Raw genomic sequence first — 21,220 nt, 5'->3', positions numbered from 1 at the left:
TCTCTCTCTCTCTCTCTCTCTCTCTCTCTCTCTCTCTCTCTATATATATATATATATATATATATATATATATATATATATATATATATATATATCATTTAAGGAAGTCCTGTACATTAAAGCGACGCTCTGTAATGGGGATTTCTATCACTGTTGACTCAGAATTGTAAGAGGCATTAGATTACCTCTATTGTTGTACATCCTTAACTACAGTATAGTGATGGGTTTATAGAGGTGGCATGCATTTTATATGCCTATTGTATGTTGGCAATATATTCTGTTTTGTTAATAACTGATGTATAAAGATTTCTTAATGAGCTTGCATCGCGTTCGGGACCTAAGGGTTTGCTAATGAATAGTAATATTAGACATTCAGGGTAACTTGTTGCTTTTGTCACACTGTGATATTCGGTAAGGTAACTTGTTGTTATATAACATTAGCATTACATCTGTGTGAAACTGTTCTAATCAGTTTTCAGTAATAATACATTATTTGTGAAGCAGTATACTGGTCTTTTTTCTTACAGAATTTATCAGAACAACAGATGCTATTATTATCACCAACATACTCTAACATTTATGATAAAACATATCCACTATATTAATGATGTGTAGTGTAGAGTGGCTGGTAAATAAATAAAGCAGCAAACCAAGCAACTATTCTTAGTAAAGAGCTTCAAATTCAAATTGTAATATGCGCTGACCCTTTATTTAATTATTATTATTATTATTATTATTATTATTATTATTATTATTATTATTATTATTATTATTATGATGATAATGGACTTATATGGACTTGTTAAAATACATTATTACTTTAACAGTTCTTACTGCATTTGTGTTTTTTCTCCTCATGCTTTTATAGCCTAATAAATGACAGTATTCTAAATTTGTACTGAAATCTGAATGCAAAACAAAATATCTTTGATTTATGTTTTTAATATATTTCCTGTTCTTGGAAATCTGAAGCCATGATGAGGTTAAGTTTCTTGTTAAAATATGCACCTTAAGTCTCTTCCTGTGACTATGACTATGACCATGTTACGTGTAAATTTGCCAGTTGATCTGCTTTGCAGTATTTTTCATTTTACTTTACTTGAAATGTTTTCTTGTGGTTCATCAATTTCATATAGGTTTGTCAGACTTAAATTGGACCAAGGCTAGATTCTCAAAGCTCTTTACTCCAAATTGTGGAGTCTCAGTTTTTTTTTTTTCCGGAAACTTCTCGTAAGGCATATCTGATACATTGTGAAATGTGTATTGCAAACACAGTCAACTTTATCATATACAGTCTTAATTTGATATGAAAATTGGCAGCAGACCAGAGCATTTGTTTACCGATTCCATGTAGGAGTTGCTGTGTTGCATATAGGATAAAATCAGAGCAGAAGGAGCTAGTCAGAACTGTCCCAAGAGCTCTATCATGTAGTGAGTGCTCTGTTATCTTTAAAGGCATATTGGCCATTATTCATTTATTCACTTCTGGACTGCTTAAAATAGTTTCTTGATATCTTCATAATAAAGAACATATATTTGATTAAGTAAGTAAGGAACACAAGTTTAATACACATGGTTTGTTTCAGCTGTACTTATCCCACACGTTTGTTCAAAATCGTGTTTTTGTCCTTTTGTGAGAAATAAAACAGCTCAAGGTGACTTCACAACTTCCAAAGACTATAATATGAAATGCTGAAAAGATGTTTTAGAGTATAATGTGTATATTTTCTTGGAAACTATACAGTTACAATACATTAGGCCTAGAAAAGCTTAACCCAGATCCAATAAGCATGTGCATGGTTGTGTTTGCAATCTCCCAAGACAGTATTATGAGGGCTTCCCTTCTGCTGCCCAGAAAGGCTAATTCATATTATTTAACATCATCTGCACAATAAAGTATAAGAAGTATGATCTTATTTACTTGACTTTTATTGTTTTTAAACTGTTATTACAATAACTTTTCCTGCATCCTGTTCCTTGTGTGGCCGAAATGGGAATTAAATACTGTACTTTTTTTTCAGCAGTAATAATAATAATAATAATAATAATAATAATAATAATAATAATAATATAACGCCTTTAAAAGCAACATCTCAAAATGCCTTACAAACAAACAAAACATAAAATAAAAACAGTAATAAAATTTTCTTTCTACACAAGTAGGTCTTTATGCTAGATTTAAAAGCATTAACAGTGGCAGAATGCATGAAAATTTTAAAATCAACATGAAACCTGACAGGCAACCAGTGCATGGCCTCTAGAACAGGAGTGATATGATCCTTTGCACGTGACCTTGTCAGGATACGAGCTGCTGAGTTCTGGACATGTTGTAATTTGGACGGTGTGCTTTTGGAGATGCGTGCAAGCAGAGCGTTACAATAATCAATCCTTGAAAAAACAAGTGCATGAACCAGCTTTTCAGCTACAGAAGCAGAGAGCATAGGTCGCACCCTAGCGATGTTTCTATGGTGGAAACATGATGCCTTAACAGTATTCTGCACATGCGGTTCAAAAGTTAATCCAGAATCCAAAATAACCCCCACATTTCTCATTTTGGATCTCATTTCTAACATTTAGTAATGTGGTTCTAACTAGACGTGGACTGCTGGGTCATGCAATGTTTCATATCATATAGAACTATATATAAATGAACATAAGATGCATCAGAAAAATAATGAGGCATTGGGTTGTAATGAACTACATTAATGCTTGCAGTTTTTACAGTTGCTGATGATGTTCAACAGTCTTCAGAAGATGCTTATATGCAGGAGCAACATTTTGAGTAGTTGTCTATATAAATGTCTTTATTGCAACAGATTACGAATTAGGAAATGGAAATCAGTGAAATTAATTCTGTACAGATCAGTTGGTTTGACATCCAGTCACTGAGCTGGTCTAAGGATGACTGTATTGTTCTCAATACCAGTTTCTTTCATCAACTGTCTGTCTTTATGCTCCTTGCTGCATAGTATTTCAGTGCAATGAAAGTGAGTCTGCCATTCCTACTTCTAAATTCCATCTCAAGATTATTCATCTGCATCTAAAAAAGACTGCCAGTATATGCCAAGCAGCATGTTGTGAACCATATCAGTCTTCCTATATAATGTGCACGCCATTTCATATCGTCCTAATGATCAAAGAAAAAGACTGTCTTCAAGGGCTAAAGTGACCACATCAGATCTCATAAGAGACGATAAGATAAGGTTTTCCAGAAAAATAAAGAAATATGTGAGCATGTTTATTGAATGAACAGCATAAGTAAGGAGTCAGAACCCTTTCCCATTCACTCAGCCTGATCTAGTTAGTTATGCTCTGTTATGTGGGTATAACTGTCAGCAAAACAAAGATTTTCAGCAGATGTTTGTAATGCAGGAAAAAAAAAAAGCCTAAACCCAGTTTTGTAACTCCCTGCTGTGGGCAGGTGTCAAAGTTCACAGCAGGGTGTGGCTTATTCCAGATTTTCTTTGTGAGACTGAAGGGCTTCTGTCATTTAATAACCCCAGTATACCCTGACAGATAACCTTAAAGCACATGTAAAAATATTACCTCTGATGATTTCTTTTATGAAATCTTTATTATTTTTTTCAATATAAACATACATGTTTTATCTTTGTTACCAAAGACCCACATCTTCTAAAAATACAGCTAGGGTGATAGAGTATAACTCCCTATCACCTCACCCCCTCACCCTGCCCCTGGTTTATATTTAGAACTCCTGCACACCTGTTCAGAGCTGTATATTAGAACACAGGGTGCTTTTTTCTCTCTCTCTCACGCTGCTTTCAATGACAGGTGTGAGGAGGTGGCTAAATATAGCAGGGGTGTGCTAAACTGGCTTGAGAAGAAAGTACAGTAACTAAATCTTCCTAAAACCATTGTGTGAAATTCAGCTTGCTGTAGTCTTTCATGGGTTAAAACTTTTTTCTTTACATGTCTTTTCACACGTTTTCAATAAAGATATATACGTAGCTGTTTAGTTAAGTCTTTTCATTAAAGGTATAGCAACACTTTTTCTCAACACATTTTTAAATGCCTAGTGTAAGGAAATGTTGGGAAGATGGTCTGAAAGCTTTTGTTTATTCAGGAAGAGATTATGTAAATCGGCTGAAAATAACCATCATACATATGTTAGGAATATTGCTGACCCCTGATTTAATCGCTATCCATCAAACTGAACCCCTAGTCCTATACAAGAAACTAAATAGAAAGTGTTCCCTTTTAAATATATAGTTTGATTTTTTTAAATTTATAAGAGAACGAAAGGTTTTTTTTAATATTTTATTTCAAGCTCACAAGATGAATTATTTCTGGATCTTGACATATCAAACCGCTGTATCAGATCACACTATAATTTATCTCGTGATCTCGACATTTTTGTTTTTCATGATCTCAGTGAGGATGTATTATAGGAAAGCATCACAGACACTGTAAAAACAAAAGAACCCTTTAATGAGGAGAATTGAATACAGCATGCTTTTCAGATCTTAATCATAATGATTTAGTGCATTAGAGCCTGCACTAAGTGGTGGCACATTACTCTTGCTTTTAACTTGTATACAAAGTCTTTATGAGCCTTTTACAAATCACTTTTGCCTTCAGTGCCATAGTTCAAGCACAGAAAAATCCTAATAAATCAATTACAAAGTCATTTAATAAGATTTCAGATCTATACAAGGCAGATTTTTGTCATAATTTTTAACTGACACATGCACAAAGAGATAACCCAAGAAAAAGGCATAGAGACTGAGAGTTTCCTTTAACCTAAAGCAGTACCAGCGATCATGTTTTAAAAGTAAAATACATGTGTGCTGTAACACGTGCTGCTTTTAAAACTGCACTTTTGAGACATTTGTACCTATAGCTAATGGGAATGCAACATGGCTAAGATTTAGGGAATTGTTTTGTAGCGAAAATTACATTAATTTGATTGGCACCAACTTGGTTTATGCAAAATTGTATTTTACAGTGGATATCCCCCTGTCATAAAAGGATGATAAAACATCATAGGCCTAGTTACAAAAAGAGGCACAGAACAAGATTAAACTTGGTTACGATAGTGACTGTGTGGCAAAGTGGTTTTCAGTGCGCAGGTGTAGAGGTAATGTGAATATGAAACAGAAGACAGAAAACAAAGTTCACGATCCATACAGGTCTTATTTTTATAAGACCGGTGTCGTAGGAAATAAGTTGACCGGGAAATAAGTTGATCGCGCAAGCGCAGTAATGCCAAAGAAGGCAAAAGTAAGACTGGGCAACAGTTTGATTAAAGGGTAGGTAATCGTTTTATTTGGAAGACTGTATGTTGGTGTGTGTTCGTGCCACTGTCTTTTCGTATGAGCTTTAAAATGTGTGATCGATGACTCTTTATATGGTAAATTGTTTTAAACCCCTGTCTTTTTATGTTTCTATAACATTGTTGTCAATCAGATGTAGTTTATGTGTGATTGGGGAGATTTATTTATATATTAAATGATTTTACAAATCAAAATGTTGTCAATTTTTAATCAAAATTCAAATGTTTCAGTAATATAATCTAATGACATGCTGCATCCATAGTATTAATATGACAAGGTCATATTTTTACATTTTAGTATTCATGTAGCTGTAAGTTTACTACAGTTTAGACGTGGCAAAACGTAGGCCTACCACTGCCAGTTTGCTAGTTAAAAAATATGCAGTGCATTGTTTTGTCTGCATGTCTTAAGCATTAACATTTCTTGTTACACATACAATTATGTTTATTTAAAAAAGTTAGGTTTAGGGTTGTGGTTTTTAAATTGGGACAGGGTGAAGAAAATGAACCACAAATAGCCAGAAAGGAATTGTGTCTGCGTACTCAGGCTGGGAATTGAAACAAATCTCTCTGTTGTTTGCACACAACACATTAACATAAACGCCATATTCTTCGTAAATGTGACCGTTGTATTCCTTGCAGTATTACTAAGGGATACGATTTGTAATATGTTAAAAATAATAAGTAGATCGGATATATTCGACAGTATGACGCTAGATAAGGGAATGTCAATATCGCTGTAATATATATTAGCCACAAATACATTATTTTGGTTGCATAAAGCAAGTCATGGTTTTTAGAAACTACTTCTGGTAGTTACCACCTTTCAATCAATGATCGCATTACAAGTACTGATCTAGAGAGCAAAACTCTTGTTTTAGGGAATAGGTCTAATGCTTGTTCTCTAAAGGTAACCACTCAATTAAGAACTTAAAGATTATTGATCTTGGGGGACCGTATTGAGGTGAAAAACGATACAATCACTCAATTTATATTGTATTGCATTATTTATTTATTTATTTATTTATATTTATTTCTTAGCAGGCGCTCTTATCACATTACAGATAAGAGCATTTATAAAATATAATAAAATCAGTAGTAAGTAAGAGCAAATTAAAATGAGAGAAAATTAAAAAATACAGTACGGTTGAGATCGATTATGACTAAGAGCAGTTAAGCTTAAAATATTTGGTTATAAGAGTAAATTAAATTAGGAGCAAGTAGTAAGTATAATAAATGGGTAAGAACATTTCAAATAAGGTCAATTTCAAAAAACACGAATACAGATACCTTTAAGAGTAAAATCAAGTACAGATACAGAAAGTATAATTACTACTGAGAGCAGTAGTAAAATACAGCAAAGTATGGAGCAGTTCAGTGCAAGCACAAGATGATGCAAGTACTGATAAAATCGGGTGCCTTATATCCAGTATAGTCGAGAGTTGTGAGGTTTACAGATGCTGTCTGAACAGGTGTGTCTTGAGGAGGTGCTGTAAATAATAGTCTGGAGGTAGGAGGGGGCAGAAAGGTTGAGGCAGCATTTTCAATTGGATGCGAACGGCAACAGGGAGCCACAGTTTTGGATGAGCTGGAGCATTCCATGTATTGTACCACATGGGGATGACTTTGCACCCCTTTTTCTATGTTACCTTTTTTACATACATTTGTTTCAACATACTATATTATAATGGCCTGATCAACAGATGTCTGACATTTTGCAGATACTCTACAGTTTACTTGGCCATCAGCTGTCACCATCAGACTCTCTTGTCAACAGTGTATCTCACTTGTTACAGTTGCTTGTAGTTGATCAATAGTCAGGTGTTATATGTGTAAAAAAAAAACAAAAAAACAGAAACGTCGACTGACTATCAACTCATAAAATGAACAGAGCTTTTTACACAGAACTTCAAAGTGTTTCAAAGCTCTTTTCAAAATGGCCACTCTAGAGCACTGGGTTTGAGATCTGTCCTCTGAATCACTGCAGGAAGAGCAAGAAAAAAAGAAAAAAAGTCCTCTGGCTTTTCTGTTCCGTATCACATCATGGATCGTTATTGCTGTGTTACCTGTTTGATAATGTAGGCAATAATCCTTACACTATCAGTGCTCTAGAATGTGCATTTTGAAAAGAGATTACAGGTACATTATTTAAACAGTTGTAGCAACACGTGGGGCTGTGTAATGCTTTATTTTTTGGAACCCTGCTACTGCTTCATTATTCAACCAGCTTTATAACACTGTAGCAAGTACAGTTGTTCAATATCATGGGGTTAATTACAATTACATAATAAGTAAGTATTTCATTTCAGAAGGCAGTACATTTAAACATTGTTTTGTTGGCTTGGAACCAAAAATGTTAAATCCAAATTTAGAACTTAGAAATATAGGAACTTGGAATTTAGAAAATTGGGTATGCCAAATAAAGACATCCTGAAGTTATGATATGAATGTAATACTGGGTGTTCTTTTTGTATCAATTCAGTGTGCTAGATTGAATCCATTAAAACATTTTTAACTGGCTGTGAATTTCCTTATTGATGGGAATTTAGAAAAAACAAAGTATGTTAAAAGTTTACTTCTGTTTTGCTTGTTTTATGTTAGTCGTAGAGGTGTTTTTATTTGGCTGTCAGTATGTGGTCCAACTTGTTTGTCTGTTGGATCGTAAAGGTTACTTCAGAGTGCAATTCATCAATATACTACTCAAGTCTAATAGCAAGGAGACTAGCTGTGCAATTACAGTGTTAGTGTGGCTTATGAAAAATTTGTGCAAATGAAAATAATGTTCTGATTGGCTGGTGAACATTGAGAATGGCATAATTTACATTTTCAGTGCCTTTTCATTTTACCTGTTACGTGTTTCATGAAGTGCAGTTTCATACATGTTTACATTATCCAAGCTATAACATAGCCAAATATGTTTCCTGGTAACTGTTTTTGTGTTAATCAATTTTTAATTAATTTTACCCATGTTGTTTTTGTTTTTGTTTTTTTGTTTTTTTACCAAATTTGAAATGTCAGATGTCCAGGACATTCTGTCTGAAATCGTAGGTTGCAATCAGTTGAATTAAACCCAGCCAATTTCCCCAACCCTAAAAAACTCTATGTGGCCCCAGCCAAGACTGCCAGCTGCAGATCGTGTGACTCACTGCATTCACACGGCTGCCACTGGGAGCCCCAAGCTAGGCTACTTTACAAAGGATAATGTTTTTTGTCAGAAAAATAACATACCATTTTTTTTTAAAGGTAGGCATTCAGTTAGATTTTTTCACTGTGTTTGGAGGGTCCTACTGTAGTGCAATGGATGCCCATTTGGGACTGTATTGCAATTAGAAACTGTTAAGCATGTCTTTTATTGCTGTTTTAACAGTTCTTACAGATCACATATTTATTTATTGTTTCAATAAGGCTTAATGGTTCACTTTTTTAAAGCCAGGCTTCTTTCTAAATGTCTTGAAGCCATCTATAATGTGGTAAGAAAGGTTCCTGTTAAGTGAATGAAAGTTCTGAGGTTTCTAATGTGAATTAATGCCCACTAATGGAGCTATCAGGTTTGGTCCAGAAAGTTTATAATTTAAAGAAAATTACATCATTTTGTTCTTCATTTGTACAGTAGCAAAGACAATTCTCAAGGTTGGCCCCTCAGGGTGAGCTTATGTGTCAAACTGACATGTCAGTGTACCTCAACCCTTGCCTTAGTGATTTTTAGAGCAGTGTCACCTGCTCACTTATCGTTTAAATAGGAAAGCGTGCAAAGGCTCTGTCTAGGGTGTATGTAGATTGTAGATGGTACAGGGGTTTAGGTTTTAGTTTTTATGTATCGATTATGCCCAAACTATGTGGCATATTCTTTCAATCCATGTGTTTTCTTTTCTGGAGAGGTCAGCATAATGCTTTTATTTTGGTGAGTGTTACTCTATCTTTATGTTTTTGAATGGAAACATATCACATGCTATAATAGGTTATGGGCACAGGCATTTACCCTTGATTGATGGTCTTCACCATATATCCTTATAACACTGTTCTGTTATAAAAGTAAGGTTTAGAAAAGAAAATGATAGAAAAGCATATCTTCAGCTTTTACAGAATCAAAGAAGTCAAGCTTCAAAAAATAGTATTTTGGTACATTATCGAAGTGGAAGTCATTGGAAATGAATGCTGCATTTAAGTGACTTGTGAGCCTGTCAAGTGTGATACAAAATGTACTGTTAAGTCCTTGCCTGTAGCATAGCTTTGTTTCTTGTTCTTCACTAACTGGTTCCGAAGTGATTTCATGGTGAGTGATAGTGTCTTAAGGATTAAAATTATTTAAGAAACACAACCAGACAAGACCAGGTGAATGGACTAGCAACAAAGCTACAAAAGGGCTTAACTTGGATTAAGTCATTGACAGTTTTGTATTTGACACATGGAGATTTATCTACTGAAACAAGCAGTAAAGTAATAGACACAAACTTGACTTACCTTCCCTACATCTGTTCTAGTAATCGAAAAACTCCCAGGAAAGATTTTTTGTGAGGGCTTTTCAAGAAATCTCTTCTGAAATGCACCATTAAAAGTACATTGAGCCAGTCAGCAAAACTCATGAAAACAATTATTAATTTGATAAATGTGTCACATACTCTATTAGAATTCCATCACAATTTGTGTACATTTCATAAAGTTAGTGTTTTCTTTTTGTGTGTTATCAGGAGTAGTTGACAGTTGACAGACCTATCCATTTTGCAGGTAGCAGCCGAAGTGTATATTTTGACTAGCATGCTAAAACTGCATGTGTACATTTTGGAAATATAACATTTTAAAGGCATGACTTATGAAAGTGAAAGCAATGAAAGAAGGTGGTAAACACTAAATTGAATATATTTGTACAATGTTACGTGGAGCCTAGGTGTTGATATATGCCCGTTGTGGCATTGATTTTGGCATTGTGGGACTTACCAATCTGCCTATAGAATAATGACTCCAGAACTCATTTCAGAATGGAATGGCCCTGGGGAGGTTCAAACCTGGAACGCCTTGACATATCTTTTTTTGAAAATGTTATAAGTTCTGTTTTTGTAATGTTGTGGATGTTCTCAGTGCAAGTGCTGCCAGCAGTGGGTGCTTAATTATGTAGTGTGAAAGCACATATCGGTCAGGCTTTGTAGAGAACCCTTCCCCCACAGGCCTAATTTCCACTGCACACTTTTGAGCTTGTTAGGAAAATAAAATAAAGACCTTGTATAATGCTGAAGAAATTCGTATTGCCTTTGTCTTTCATCGTCTTTATTGCCAGCTAAACAGCCTGTGCCAATATTAGGTCCAAAGTTTGGTTTGTCTCAAGAGCGCACTAGACATATTTTCAAATATACACTTAAGGCGCGGGACACTTTTCTTTGTCTATCAGGAGTAAATGTCTTTTCTACTGGCCAACACAGTAACAATTTCTGAAATCTTGAACAGCTGATGTGCTAAACATAATTTGTATGACGACATTTTACAACAACACTTTCTTAGCATTCTTACAAAGAATAGCTTCAAATATTTTTTTTTTAATTTTTTTATGGTGTTTGAAAATCTGAATGTTTATTTTTTTATTTTTTTGTATTTAAGGTACTTTGGCCTGAGTTCAGAAGCTGTTCTTTCATTCTGTTTGCCAGCCATGACATAAATAGACCTACATAACTTGCTAAATTATGTTAGTAAGAGCTTTCTCTATCTAGTGAAAACCGGTTTGTCTAGAAGTTACTTATGGCAAGTTGAACTTATATCAAAAGGTAATAAGAATGCTATCTTTTAACAGAATTAGTTAAGATAACACAGATAATTTACTCCTTTTCTCTTTTTACTTTTATTTAAGCTATTTGTCATGGAAAACAAGTGAATTACCTCTGACTGACATGCAGAATATGTGTACATTGATATTACATGCAGGCATTTTACAAAGCATGCTGCCCTTGGCGACATTGTCCTTGTAGTCTCAGTATAAGATTTGTCATCAAATTAGAAATAAGCCCACAGGAATCCCTTAGTTTTGAGGCAAACTGTCATTTTATGAGCTCCTTATTACAGAGCTTAAATGAGTAGTAGTGCTGCCTTCCTCTATTTTATTTTTATTTAACATGGCACAACAATATACATTTCACTTTAATAATGATTCAGCACATACTACAAAACTGTTTAAAAAGTTGTTTGCTGTGCCATTTGCAACTGCTAGAAAAAGCAGACTCAAACCAAGAGGTCATTGTAAATTGAAAATATTTCCATTAATTTATAAATGACCTCTGTATTTCCATGCTTCATCTTCTATTAATTATTTTTCCATGTTTAAATGCACCTGAAATTACTTGCAAACTTACGCCTTCCAGTATTCTGACTTCCAGTAAGGTTCACGATGACTCTAAAGAACCGACAATTCAAGGCATGATCTATAATCTGTATTGTACTCAAAGTCCTTGTGAACAATTTTTGTTAGGAAGGATATGTTGCACTTTTTTCAAACAACCCAAACTGTATCTGAAGGAAATGAACATTTTTCTATTGCAAAAAATGCTCTTAATGCAGAAACGGCCATTTGTGTTTAAACTTTGGGTTGTCGAAAGAACTCATTAAACATAATTTTTAATATAACTAAGCTTAGGTCATAAGCCACTATTTTACATATCCATGTTTTCATGTTTACTAACTATAAGTCTGATTGCAGCCAGACCACTGGATAGAAATCCGCAGAGGTGGAAGTGACCGGGTTCCTGGAAGAAACAGACATTTTAAATTCTTTAGATTTTCTCTTTGAAATATTTGCATCCATTTATTGATGATAATGATGTATGATATAACATATACTGTATACTGTACACAGTGTGGCAGACATTATGGATTTTCAAACATTTTCTTATACGTCGTTGCGTATTGTGTTTTCTTTCTCATTGTTGCGTATTGCCCATTTAAGCTGGTAATTTTATGACGGGTTTAAATACTAATACTATGATAGAAAATTGGTGTAAAGAAACACAGGAAACTACTTTTGCCTTGAGTAAATATTGTATAACAATAAAATGGCACAGCAAAATATTTTCCATTGACCACAGGTGTAAAGGGATACAACGATAGAACAGGTGCAAGAAGAAGTCATGTTTTTTTTTTTTTTTTTTTTTTTTTGTTATGCAGGTAAAAAACAAAGGTTCAAACTTGAGAAAAAAAAAGAAAAATAAAATTGCCCGTATTGAAACTCACTCTGGATTTGGCAGACTTTACCAAAGGAAAATTGTTTAAAATCCACTCACAACTCACAGCTTTCTTTCTATCAGTCCGATCATTTAGGGGTCTGCTGGTGAGCAGTATAAACAAAAAAATGTACTTCAATGTGACCATAAGTCCCTGAATTGTCAGTCTAGTGGGAATGGGCCTTTGGGTAACATTCTGTATCAGCTATTAACAGGGAGCCTAATTGTTCTGAGGTTCAGGCTCACTGCTTCATCTATTCTCTTGCTTTTGTCATCCTCTGCATTGTGGATGAAACTGGCTTCACTGTTAATGATATCCCCATGAAACAGGAAAATAGCCATAACCTTTCTCAGGTACAAGATCGAGTCACTTCTTGTTAATGCTTACTCATTCAGAACAACTAATAAGCCAGGTAATTTGAGGGGTTTGGGGGGGGGGGGTTTCTCAAGCAATGGCCAATGTATTCTCCGATATTTTGTTGTGAAAATAATTCACAAAAGGAGATATGTCAGAGTAGCTTTCTTATTTACTCCCAGTGGTCCTTTTAGAACAACAGCAGCTTTTACTAGATTCCAGTTAAAGCAGTACAATGAATTATTCCTAGGCAGATTACAGACCAGAATAATAACAACAGTCATAAAAATGAAAGAACTCTCCTGTTGTATCTACCCAATTTGCACATACATGTGGAGGCTGGGCTCAAACCTGGTATCTCTCACTCTAAATCCCACATATAATTGATAAACATTAAGGCAGCAGGTCTTTATACATGTGATATTTATCAGTAGGCAGTTGTTTATCTTATTAATACATACATAGAACAGTTTGTAGTGACATAATACCAATGCTATGATTATATAGCAAACATTATACTTAAAAAACAATGTCCTTGTTACATTTGTACTGCTGTACTGCTCTGCATTATTGAGCACTTTAATGTTATTGATGGAATGCCTACATGGACTACAGTAAAGTGTAATGCATTCAATAAAATTTATACACCCACCATCCTGATAATAGTTTTATCATATGTGTTTTGTAAACAGAAAAGCAGTAGGCTCATGATTTTGTTTTTCTGCTTTTGTTTCTAAAGGGCAGCCTTTTTTGTCGTAAGGAGGAAAGGATAACCAGAGCTTACTGTCTTGCTTTGATGTAGCATGTTTTTAGTTGAGAGAATTATTATTATTTTTTATTTTTTTAATAGACTAAGCTATATTAACAAAAAAACAAAATCAATAGAAACCGCGTAAACATCACGGGTGAAATAAGAAACGCCTTCTTGTGACCGTCTTGACCGAAGTGAAGGCCATCAGCATCAATATGCCACTTGGATGATAGCATGTCAGGTTTAATTTATGATTGTGATCTTCAGAGTTCTTTGCTATTGATCTGATTGGACATCCTCTTTTTTATTTACAGAGTAAAGACGTGGGTGGATAAGATGCAGGAGGACCTTGTCACATTGGCCCGTACAGCAAGTGGAGTTGATCAGCTAGGCGCGGTGAGTGCTTGAAAGTGTGCATCACTGGGCTTCACATGAAAACGCTAATTGGACCTGTCAGGAGAACACAGTCTCAGAGACTGGAGACTTATTTAAAACTAAGTGCGCTTTGTTTTTATTGATCCTATAAAAGGTATGAATTCAGAATAGTAACCATGGGATCTTTAATGGTACTCTTTTACATTTGTCATTTAATATATATCAGGAGCAATTGTGGTGCAACATCTACAACAGGCATATCAGTGTTTTTATTTTTTCTTATTATTTTAATTTTGTATTTGTAATATTATGGATAGAGGCCAACATGCTCTGTATGAGATAAAAAGCATAATTAACAATGTCTGCTGTTGAATTGAGTGTGTGCAAATGTTTCTCTTAGAAAGATAATGTGTGCTGAAACTTAACTTTTTGTTACCACTGACGTGTGTGGTCTTTTGTGAAGGTTTATTTTTAGAGTTGTTTTTTTTTTTTTTGGCAAGAGTTTGGATTTAATTTATTATAAACCGAAAAGGAATCCAATGATGAAACGCTTTACCCTACACCATTAGAAAGACCTGAAAGCATGTACCTCTATTTCTGCTTTAGAGAAGCACAATGCCTCAAAAAAGATCTACGTCACAATCTTTGTAAATATACAGTGTAACTACAAGTAGCCAGTTACCGTATCATCCTTTAAGTCTAAACCATTTTAAGTTGAAGAAAACTGGACTATAACTCTTCACTTCTAAAATGTAAAAATATCTAGGCAAAAATCATACTGTCCACCATGAGGTATAGTCCACCATGAGGAATAGTTCAAAAGTGGCAGTAAGTTAACTAGAAAACATAAAAGACTGGAATAGTTACAGTACAGCATTTTGTAGTCATGGAGGCTATTGGCAGAGTATTGCCTATATTTGACACTATTACATTTTGCTTGGCTGAACCCTAGCTGTGCCCTGGGTGGCTCCTCGCCCTTGGGCACGCAGGGTGACAACTCCTCCCTTTCTGGCACGCAGGGCGGCAACCCCTCCCTCTGGCTCTGAGACAGGTAGTTTCTCCCTTTCTAGCTCTCGGGCAGGCAGCCCCTTCTCTGTCTCCCACAGCAGCGCCTCCGGTGGCTGCTGAGGTTTAAATCCAGCTTGCCCATGCCACCCCCCCCACCTCCAAACCATTTTCAGGGGGGTTTCAGCCTCTTTTTAAAGAAAGATGACACAGTTTAATTGATTATCAGTTCTTCTATTGAACCTGGCCACCTGCTGCAAATTCCTTTCAACTGTACAAATTAAACAGACCTTTTTATTTTTTTAATTAGAAACAAAACCACCGCCAAAATAAATTAATTTACAGGGACAGACCTCAGCCCTGCCACACAGTTTTTTTCCTGAACAGCCTCTGCCTTAAGTCCTGGAAAACTTTCCCAATTTACATGCGCTAAATGAAAACTCTTGTGGCAGGTGTTGGCACTGTAACAGACTGTTGCCAATGATGTTACAATGCATATAATAATAATAATAATGAAATTAACGTTACCTTTTGTTCTTTAGGTATTTTTGAAAAACAGGGATTCCTATACAGTGGAAATGAATAATGCTCAGCAGTTGGTAGAAAGTGCAGCCTGGAATATAGAAAAACTGCTGCTGAACAGATCAATGGCTTTGGAGGTGAGTACTGAATGTTGTGCTATCTTTCCAAATGTGTGCCAAAAGACTTTTAATGTGCCAACATTACTCATAATGTAAGCATTTTTAAGACTGTTGTGATTCAACATTTTTGAAATCATGGTTATCAAGATCTTCAGTTCATTCTTATTGAGAAGTACAAATGGATTAAAAGTTACATCTACTCATATGACCACCATATTTACCACTGTTTTAAAAAAAAATGACATTTTACATTCAAGGGTCCATGAATGTATATATTTAGGTTATATTATCAGTGATATCTGATCAGTGGTATCTTGCCTAAATCATCAAAACTCAAACTTAAAGCTATCAAAACCTCTGCTGGTTTGTCTGCTTTTTAAGCTTGACTGTTAGATCTTTTAAACTGTCCATGTAATTGATTTTAATAAACCATATGCATATTTCATTGTATGATTGGAAGGCTTGTGCTCTACTGAATCTAGCAGCACATGACAAGATGAGGTATGACATTTTGGATTTATTTTATGGAATGCTGGTGCATACAGATGTAAAAATTAAATGAAAACAAATTAATTAAAAATGTAAATAATACTGGGCCTTAAATTAAACCATGTCAAAATCAGAACAACAAATAATCACAAAACTCATCGTTAACCTTAAGTGACTATCCAGTCCTTCTAAAAGTTTACCACTGTAGTTTTACAGGGTCTTTTTGCAGTTTTCCCATGGTTATACTATGCATTTACTATAGTTTACCCTGTTTTGCCAGGTTTATTAATATGCTTTACCGTACCTCACTACTTTCTACAATGCTTGCCTGTGCCTTAGCATGCATTCATTATGCTTTATTACATTTTTCTATGTGTATTATGTAGCTCAATTTCCATTAACCAGGATTGCATCAACCACCTACCTGTAGTTATTCCAGGATTACCCAGGGGGTTCCCTAGTGCAGTAGAATGGTCTTGTAACATCCAGGGGTGCTTATCCCAGCAAGGTATAACAGTATCCCTGCTGTGTCACTTTTTTAGAGTTCTTAATAAACAAACTCAAATCATGACCATGTTGTAATTAGGAATTAACCTGGGCTAATATAAACTGTAATGCCCTCTAAAAGCTAGATTTCAGAAAGCCTATGATATCCAGTCTAAATTATAACCTCCACATCACTCTTTACTGTAGATAACTGACTTTGCCTTTCATTCAGTGCCCTCACACTGTAAAAAAAAAAAATTACAATAAAAAACTGGCAGCTGGGGTTGCCAGTCATATTTGTACAGTAAAAAAAAATTGTTATCTGGTGAGCAAATTACCGTATAAATAATGTTATTACAGTAAAACTGTGTAAAAATAGTATCATACTTCATGTTTTTACATACATTAGGGTCATCTTTTTTAGAGATTTAAAAACCATATATTTACAGTAAAATATCATAAAAACACACAATTAACAAAGTTCAGCAAATTAACTTTTAATAAAAAGAGTTTATATGCATTCAACCAGCAATAATTTCACCTCAGATTTGCTTCATAGGCTACGATACTGCCAGCATTGAATTCAATAGAAAACAGAGATACAATTAAAGGGAATAGAAGACTAGCCCACTCCAAGGTCTGACCTACCACAGATGGTGACCACACAAAATATGAACAAAACATATAAAATGGTGAGGGAACACAAAGGACATGTAAATTTACATATAATTGTGCAACCGCACATCACATTTAACACACAATAACACAAATAACACTGTTAAAACACTACTATTTGCAATTATCCTCTGCAGTGGATTCTAGGATTCCAGTTTTAACGTAATTAGATGTACTATTAATATCTACGGTATTTAATCGTGAACGCAACCCATGTTTTTTTAAAAGAAATGTGGTCTGTTAAAAAAACGGAAAATATCTGTTTTTACTTTTTTTTACTTTTTTAATGTAAAAAAATGTTTTTTTAAAGGAAATGTTCTGTAAAAATAAACATATTGTCTTCTTTTTAGTATGAAGGTAATTTGCTGTTAAATTGAAGGTAAATTGTCATTTTATAAGAGAAGGCAATTTACCTTCACTGTTTACCATAATTTTACTGTTGAATTTACAGACATTTTTTACAGTCTATCTGCTTGATCAGTTATCGAACAAGTAATGACCACTGTGATGGGCATTAATGCTTATTCCTTACCACAGGTGTCTTTTTATATGAAGTATTGTATATGAGACACCACGTGGTATATGCAGTACATAATTAATTTTTTTTTTTCATTATTCATGGATATATGAACAGTTTTTGACTTCCTCAATGGATAACCAGTGCGTCACTGTGTGCCTGAGCGGAGCAAAATGTACACGTATTTCCTCATAATCTATCTCTGAATCCTTGTTGGATGGTGCCTGGAGCAACAGCTTTTCCACACATCTTTAATGTTTCAAGATTTTTCTTTTTTTTTAACTTTCAAATCCAGTAAAGCACAGCTGAAACTAATTAGAATTTACACAATCATTGTTTAACTTTAAATGCCGGGATTTGCATGAAATTGCAGAAATTTACAAGCAACTACGGCAGCAGAAACAACAGAACTAGAGGATTTTAAGAGTCTAAGCTTCATTGCAATGACAAGACGTAGCCTTAAGCTGGCGATAATTGCTTAACCCCGTCATGAACTGCCAACCAGGTAATAAAACAGCCACTTGAACACCTTTACTTAATTACCGAAGACTCAGATTCTAAACAAATCAAATGGATATACATATAAACTAGGCTCTTGTATACTGGGTAAAAGTCTGAGAAGCAGAGAATAATACAGGATGTCTGATGGCATAACAGATGCAATTTTTGTGTTGAAAAAAAGTCTCTGGTGACTGCTCTGCATGACCACAAATATTTTAGATGGAAAAGGTTCTCGTAATTTACTGCCAAGGATGCTTCAGGCAACTAGCACAGTTTTGAAAATGCTCACTGATGAGAACCCCTGCTTGTCATGGCTGACATCAATAAAGACGGGTGTAGCCATTTACTGTAACAGTATCCCAGAGTAAGTGTGTGAAGCAACAGTAGTGTCCATTCCCACCCACATCCCAGGGAAAAGTGTTGTCTTATCTTTCTTCTCATAATCAAATAAAAGTGCATCTCTAGAAGAACATCTCTTCACGAAAGTTTTAAATGATTCAAAAATAATTTATTTCAGGAAAAGAAAACTTGATACTCATGGTAATGTCAGAATAGTGAATCTACTGATCCCACAGATGGTGATGTCTTCAGGAGTGTGATTATCATTGGTGAAATGTTGGGCTACTGGAAATGCAGTGGTGTTAATTCTAGTGCTTCATGAATGTTCCACAAAGCGGTCTGCTGTGTGATCTTTTTTTTTTTACATTGCAGTTATGCCTCCTTGAATTACAGAGCTGAATTATGAATGCAATATATATGTATATGTATATGTATATATATAATATATGTATGTATATATATATAGTAATATATAATAATATATATATATATATATATATATATATATATATATATATATATATATATATATATATATATATATATATATATATATATATATTATAATGTTATGTTCCTTATTCGCATGTTCCTGGGTTAGGCTGAAAGTGTGAGATAAAATAGAGAGCTCATGGATCTTTCTTTTATTTGAAAGAATACCGCTAATCCCTTTACAGAAGAAATGTGTAACAGAGATCTAAAAACATACTATATTGCATAAGTACCTCACCTGGCAGAATTTCATATACCAGCATAATGTTTCTTCCAATAATATACCAGCTCAACACATCCTAAATAGCTGGGAAATACTTTTGGTTTTGGTCCTTAATAGTTAGAGTTAAGGACTGGCAGTGGTGGTCTTCTGATTTTGAAGCTGTTAAACTTGGATAATACTTCAAAAAGGAAACATGGGTAAATCCTGACTATTTTTGCTTAGCTTCCAAGTGACATCTGTTTGGACAGGTGGAATGGAATAGCCATAAGCACCCTTCTGAGCAACCCATGCCAGTGGTGTTCTTGAGTATCAGCCAGAAGTGATGTTGGCAAGAAAATGTCACTGATGGTTTGCGTTTTCAGGGGGTAACCATTAATCCTGTCACTGGAGATTGTTTCCACCCCCTAGCTGCCAAAATTCACATTTATGCAAGTGTTTTCTGCAAGCAAGTTCTGAGGTTTTAGGGTTCAGATTCAGAACCTTAAAGGATGTAAATTGTTTTTCTCTGTTTGTTCTGTCACCCAGTTAATACACTGACATTTTAAGCTAATACTTACTAATGTATAACAATTCCAAAGGGAGTTACATTTATTAAGCTAAATGAAGATGGGCTGTTATTACTTTTATCAAATGAATAAACAAAGAATGTGTTAACTTAAGGGACATACAGTGTGATATATGTTGATAGCCAGTGATGTGTTTGTGTTTGAAGCAAGGTAACAGTATCTGAAAGATTGTTGATACTGTAAGAACACAAAAGAAATAAGTTATTTCTGTTTCGCCTTGTAACGAATATTGGCATTTTTGTTCCTAAAATGATTTACAATCACAAGACAAAGTAACACACACACACACACACACACACACACACACACACACACACACACACACATATTACTGTGCAGAAGATTTAGACAGGTGTGAAAAAATGCTGTAAAGTAAGAATGCTTTCAAAAATAGAAATGTTAATAGTTTATATTTATCAATTAACAAAATGCAAAGTGAGTGAACAGAAGAAAAATCTACATCAAATCAATATTTGGTGTGACCACCCTTTGCCTTCAAAACAGCATCAATTCTTCTAGGTACACTTGCACACAGTTTTTGAAGGAACTTGGCAGGTAGGTTGGCCCAAACATCTTGGAGAACTAACCACAGTTCTTCTGTGGATTTAGGCAGCCTCAGTTGCTTCTCTCTCTTCATGGAATCCCAGACAGACTCGATGATGTTGAGATCAGGGCTCTGTGGGGGCCGTACCATCACTTCCAGGACTCCCTGTTGTATGTTTGGGGTCGTTGTCATGCTGCAGAATAAATTTGGGGCCAATCAGATGCCTCCCTGATGGTATTGCATGATGGATAAGTATCTGCCTGTACTTCTCAGCATTGAGGAGACCATTAATTCTGACCAAATCCCCAACTCCATTTGCATAAATGCAGCCCCAAACATGCAAGGAACCTCCACCATGCTTCACTGTTGCCTGCAGACACTCATTCGTGTACAGCTGTCCAGCCCTTTGGTGAACAAACTGCCTTCTGCTACAGCCAAATATTTCAAATTTTGACTCATCAGTACAGAGCACCTGCTGCCATTTTTCTGCACCCCAGTTCCTGTGTTTTCGTGCATAGTTGAGTCAGCCTCATTTCCACGTCGGAGATATGGCTTTTTGGCCGCAAGTCTTCCACGGAGGCCACTTCTGACCAGACTTCTCCGGACAGTAGATGGGTGTACCAGGGTCCCACTCTTTTCTGCCAATTCTGAGCTGATGGCATTGCTGGACATCTTCCGATTGCGAAGAGAAGTAAGCATGATGTGTCTTCATCTGCTGCAGTAAGTTTCCTTGGCCGATCACTGCGTCTACGGTCCTCAACGTTGCCCG

General features: G+C 35.1%; 1 protein-coding gene across 10 annotated transcripts in view; it reads left to right on the top strand.

Moving 5' to 3' along the window:
• The window catches only part of LOC121319909 (voltage-dependent calcium channel subunit alpha-2/delta-1-like), a 143,716-nt gene that overhangs the window by 1,058 nt on the left and 121,438 nt on the right, over nucleotides 1-21,220 (top strand). For all 10 annotated transcript variants that reach the window (XM_041257860.1, XM_041257858.1, XM_041257863.1 and 7 more), the window contains exons 2-3: nucleotides 13,913-13,994; nucleotides 15,521-15,637. In XM_041257860.1, coding sequence (XP_041113794.1) covers nucleotides 13,913-13,994; nucleotides 15,521-15,637 — 199 coding nt within the window. The remainder of the gene's footprint in view (nucleotides 1-13,912; nucleotides 13,995-15,520; nucleotides 15,638-21,220) is intronic.

Source organism: Polyodon spathula, chromosome 8 (genome assembly GCF_017654505.1).
Source record: "Polyodon spathula isolate WHYD16114869_AA chromosome 8, ASM1765450v1, whole genome shotgun sequence".
Lineage (NCBI taxonomy): Eukaryota > Metazoa > Chordata > Actinopteri > Acipenseriformes > Polyodontidae > Polyodon > Polyodon spathula.
The sequence above is the reverse complement of the archived record's forward strand: the minus strand, read 5'-3'. Positions and strand labels throughout refer to the sequence as shown.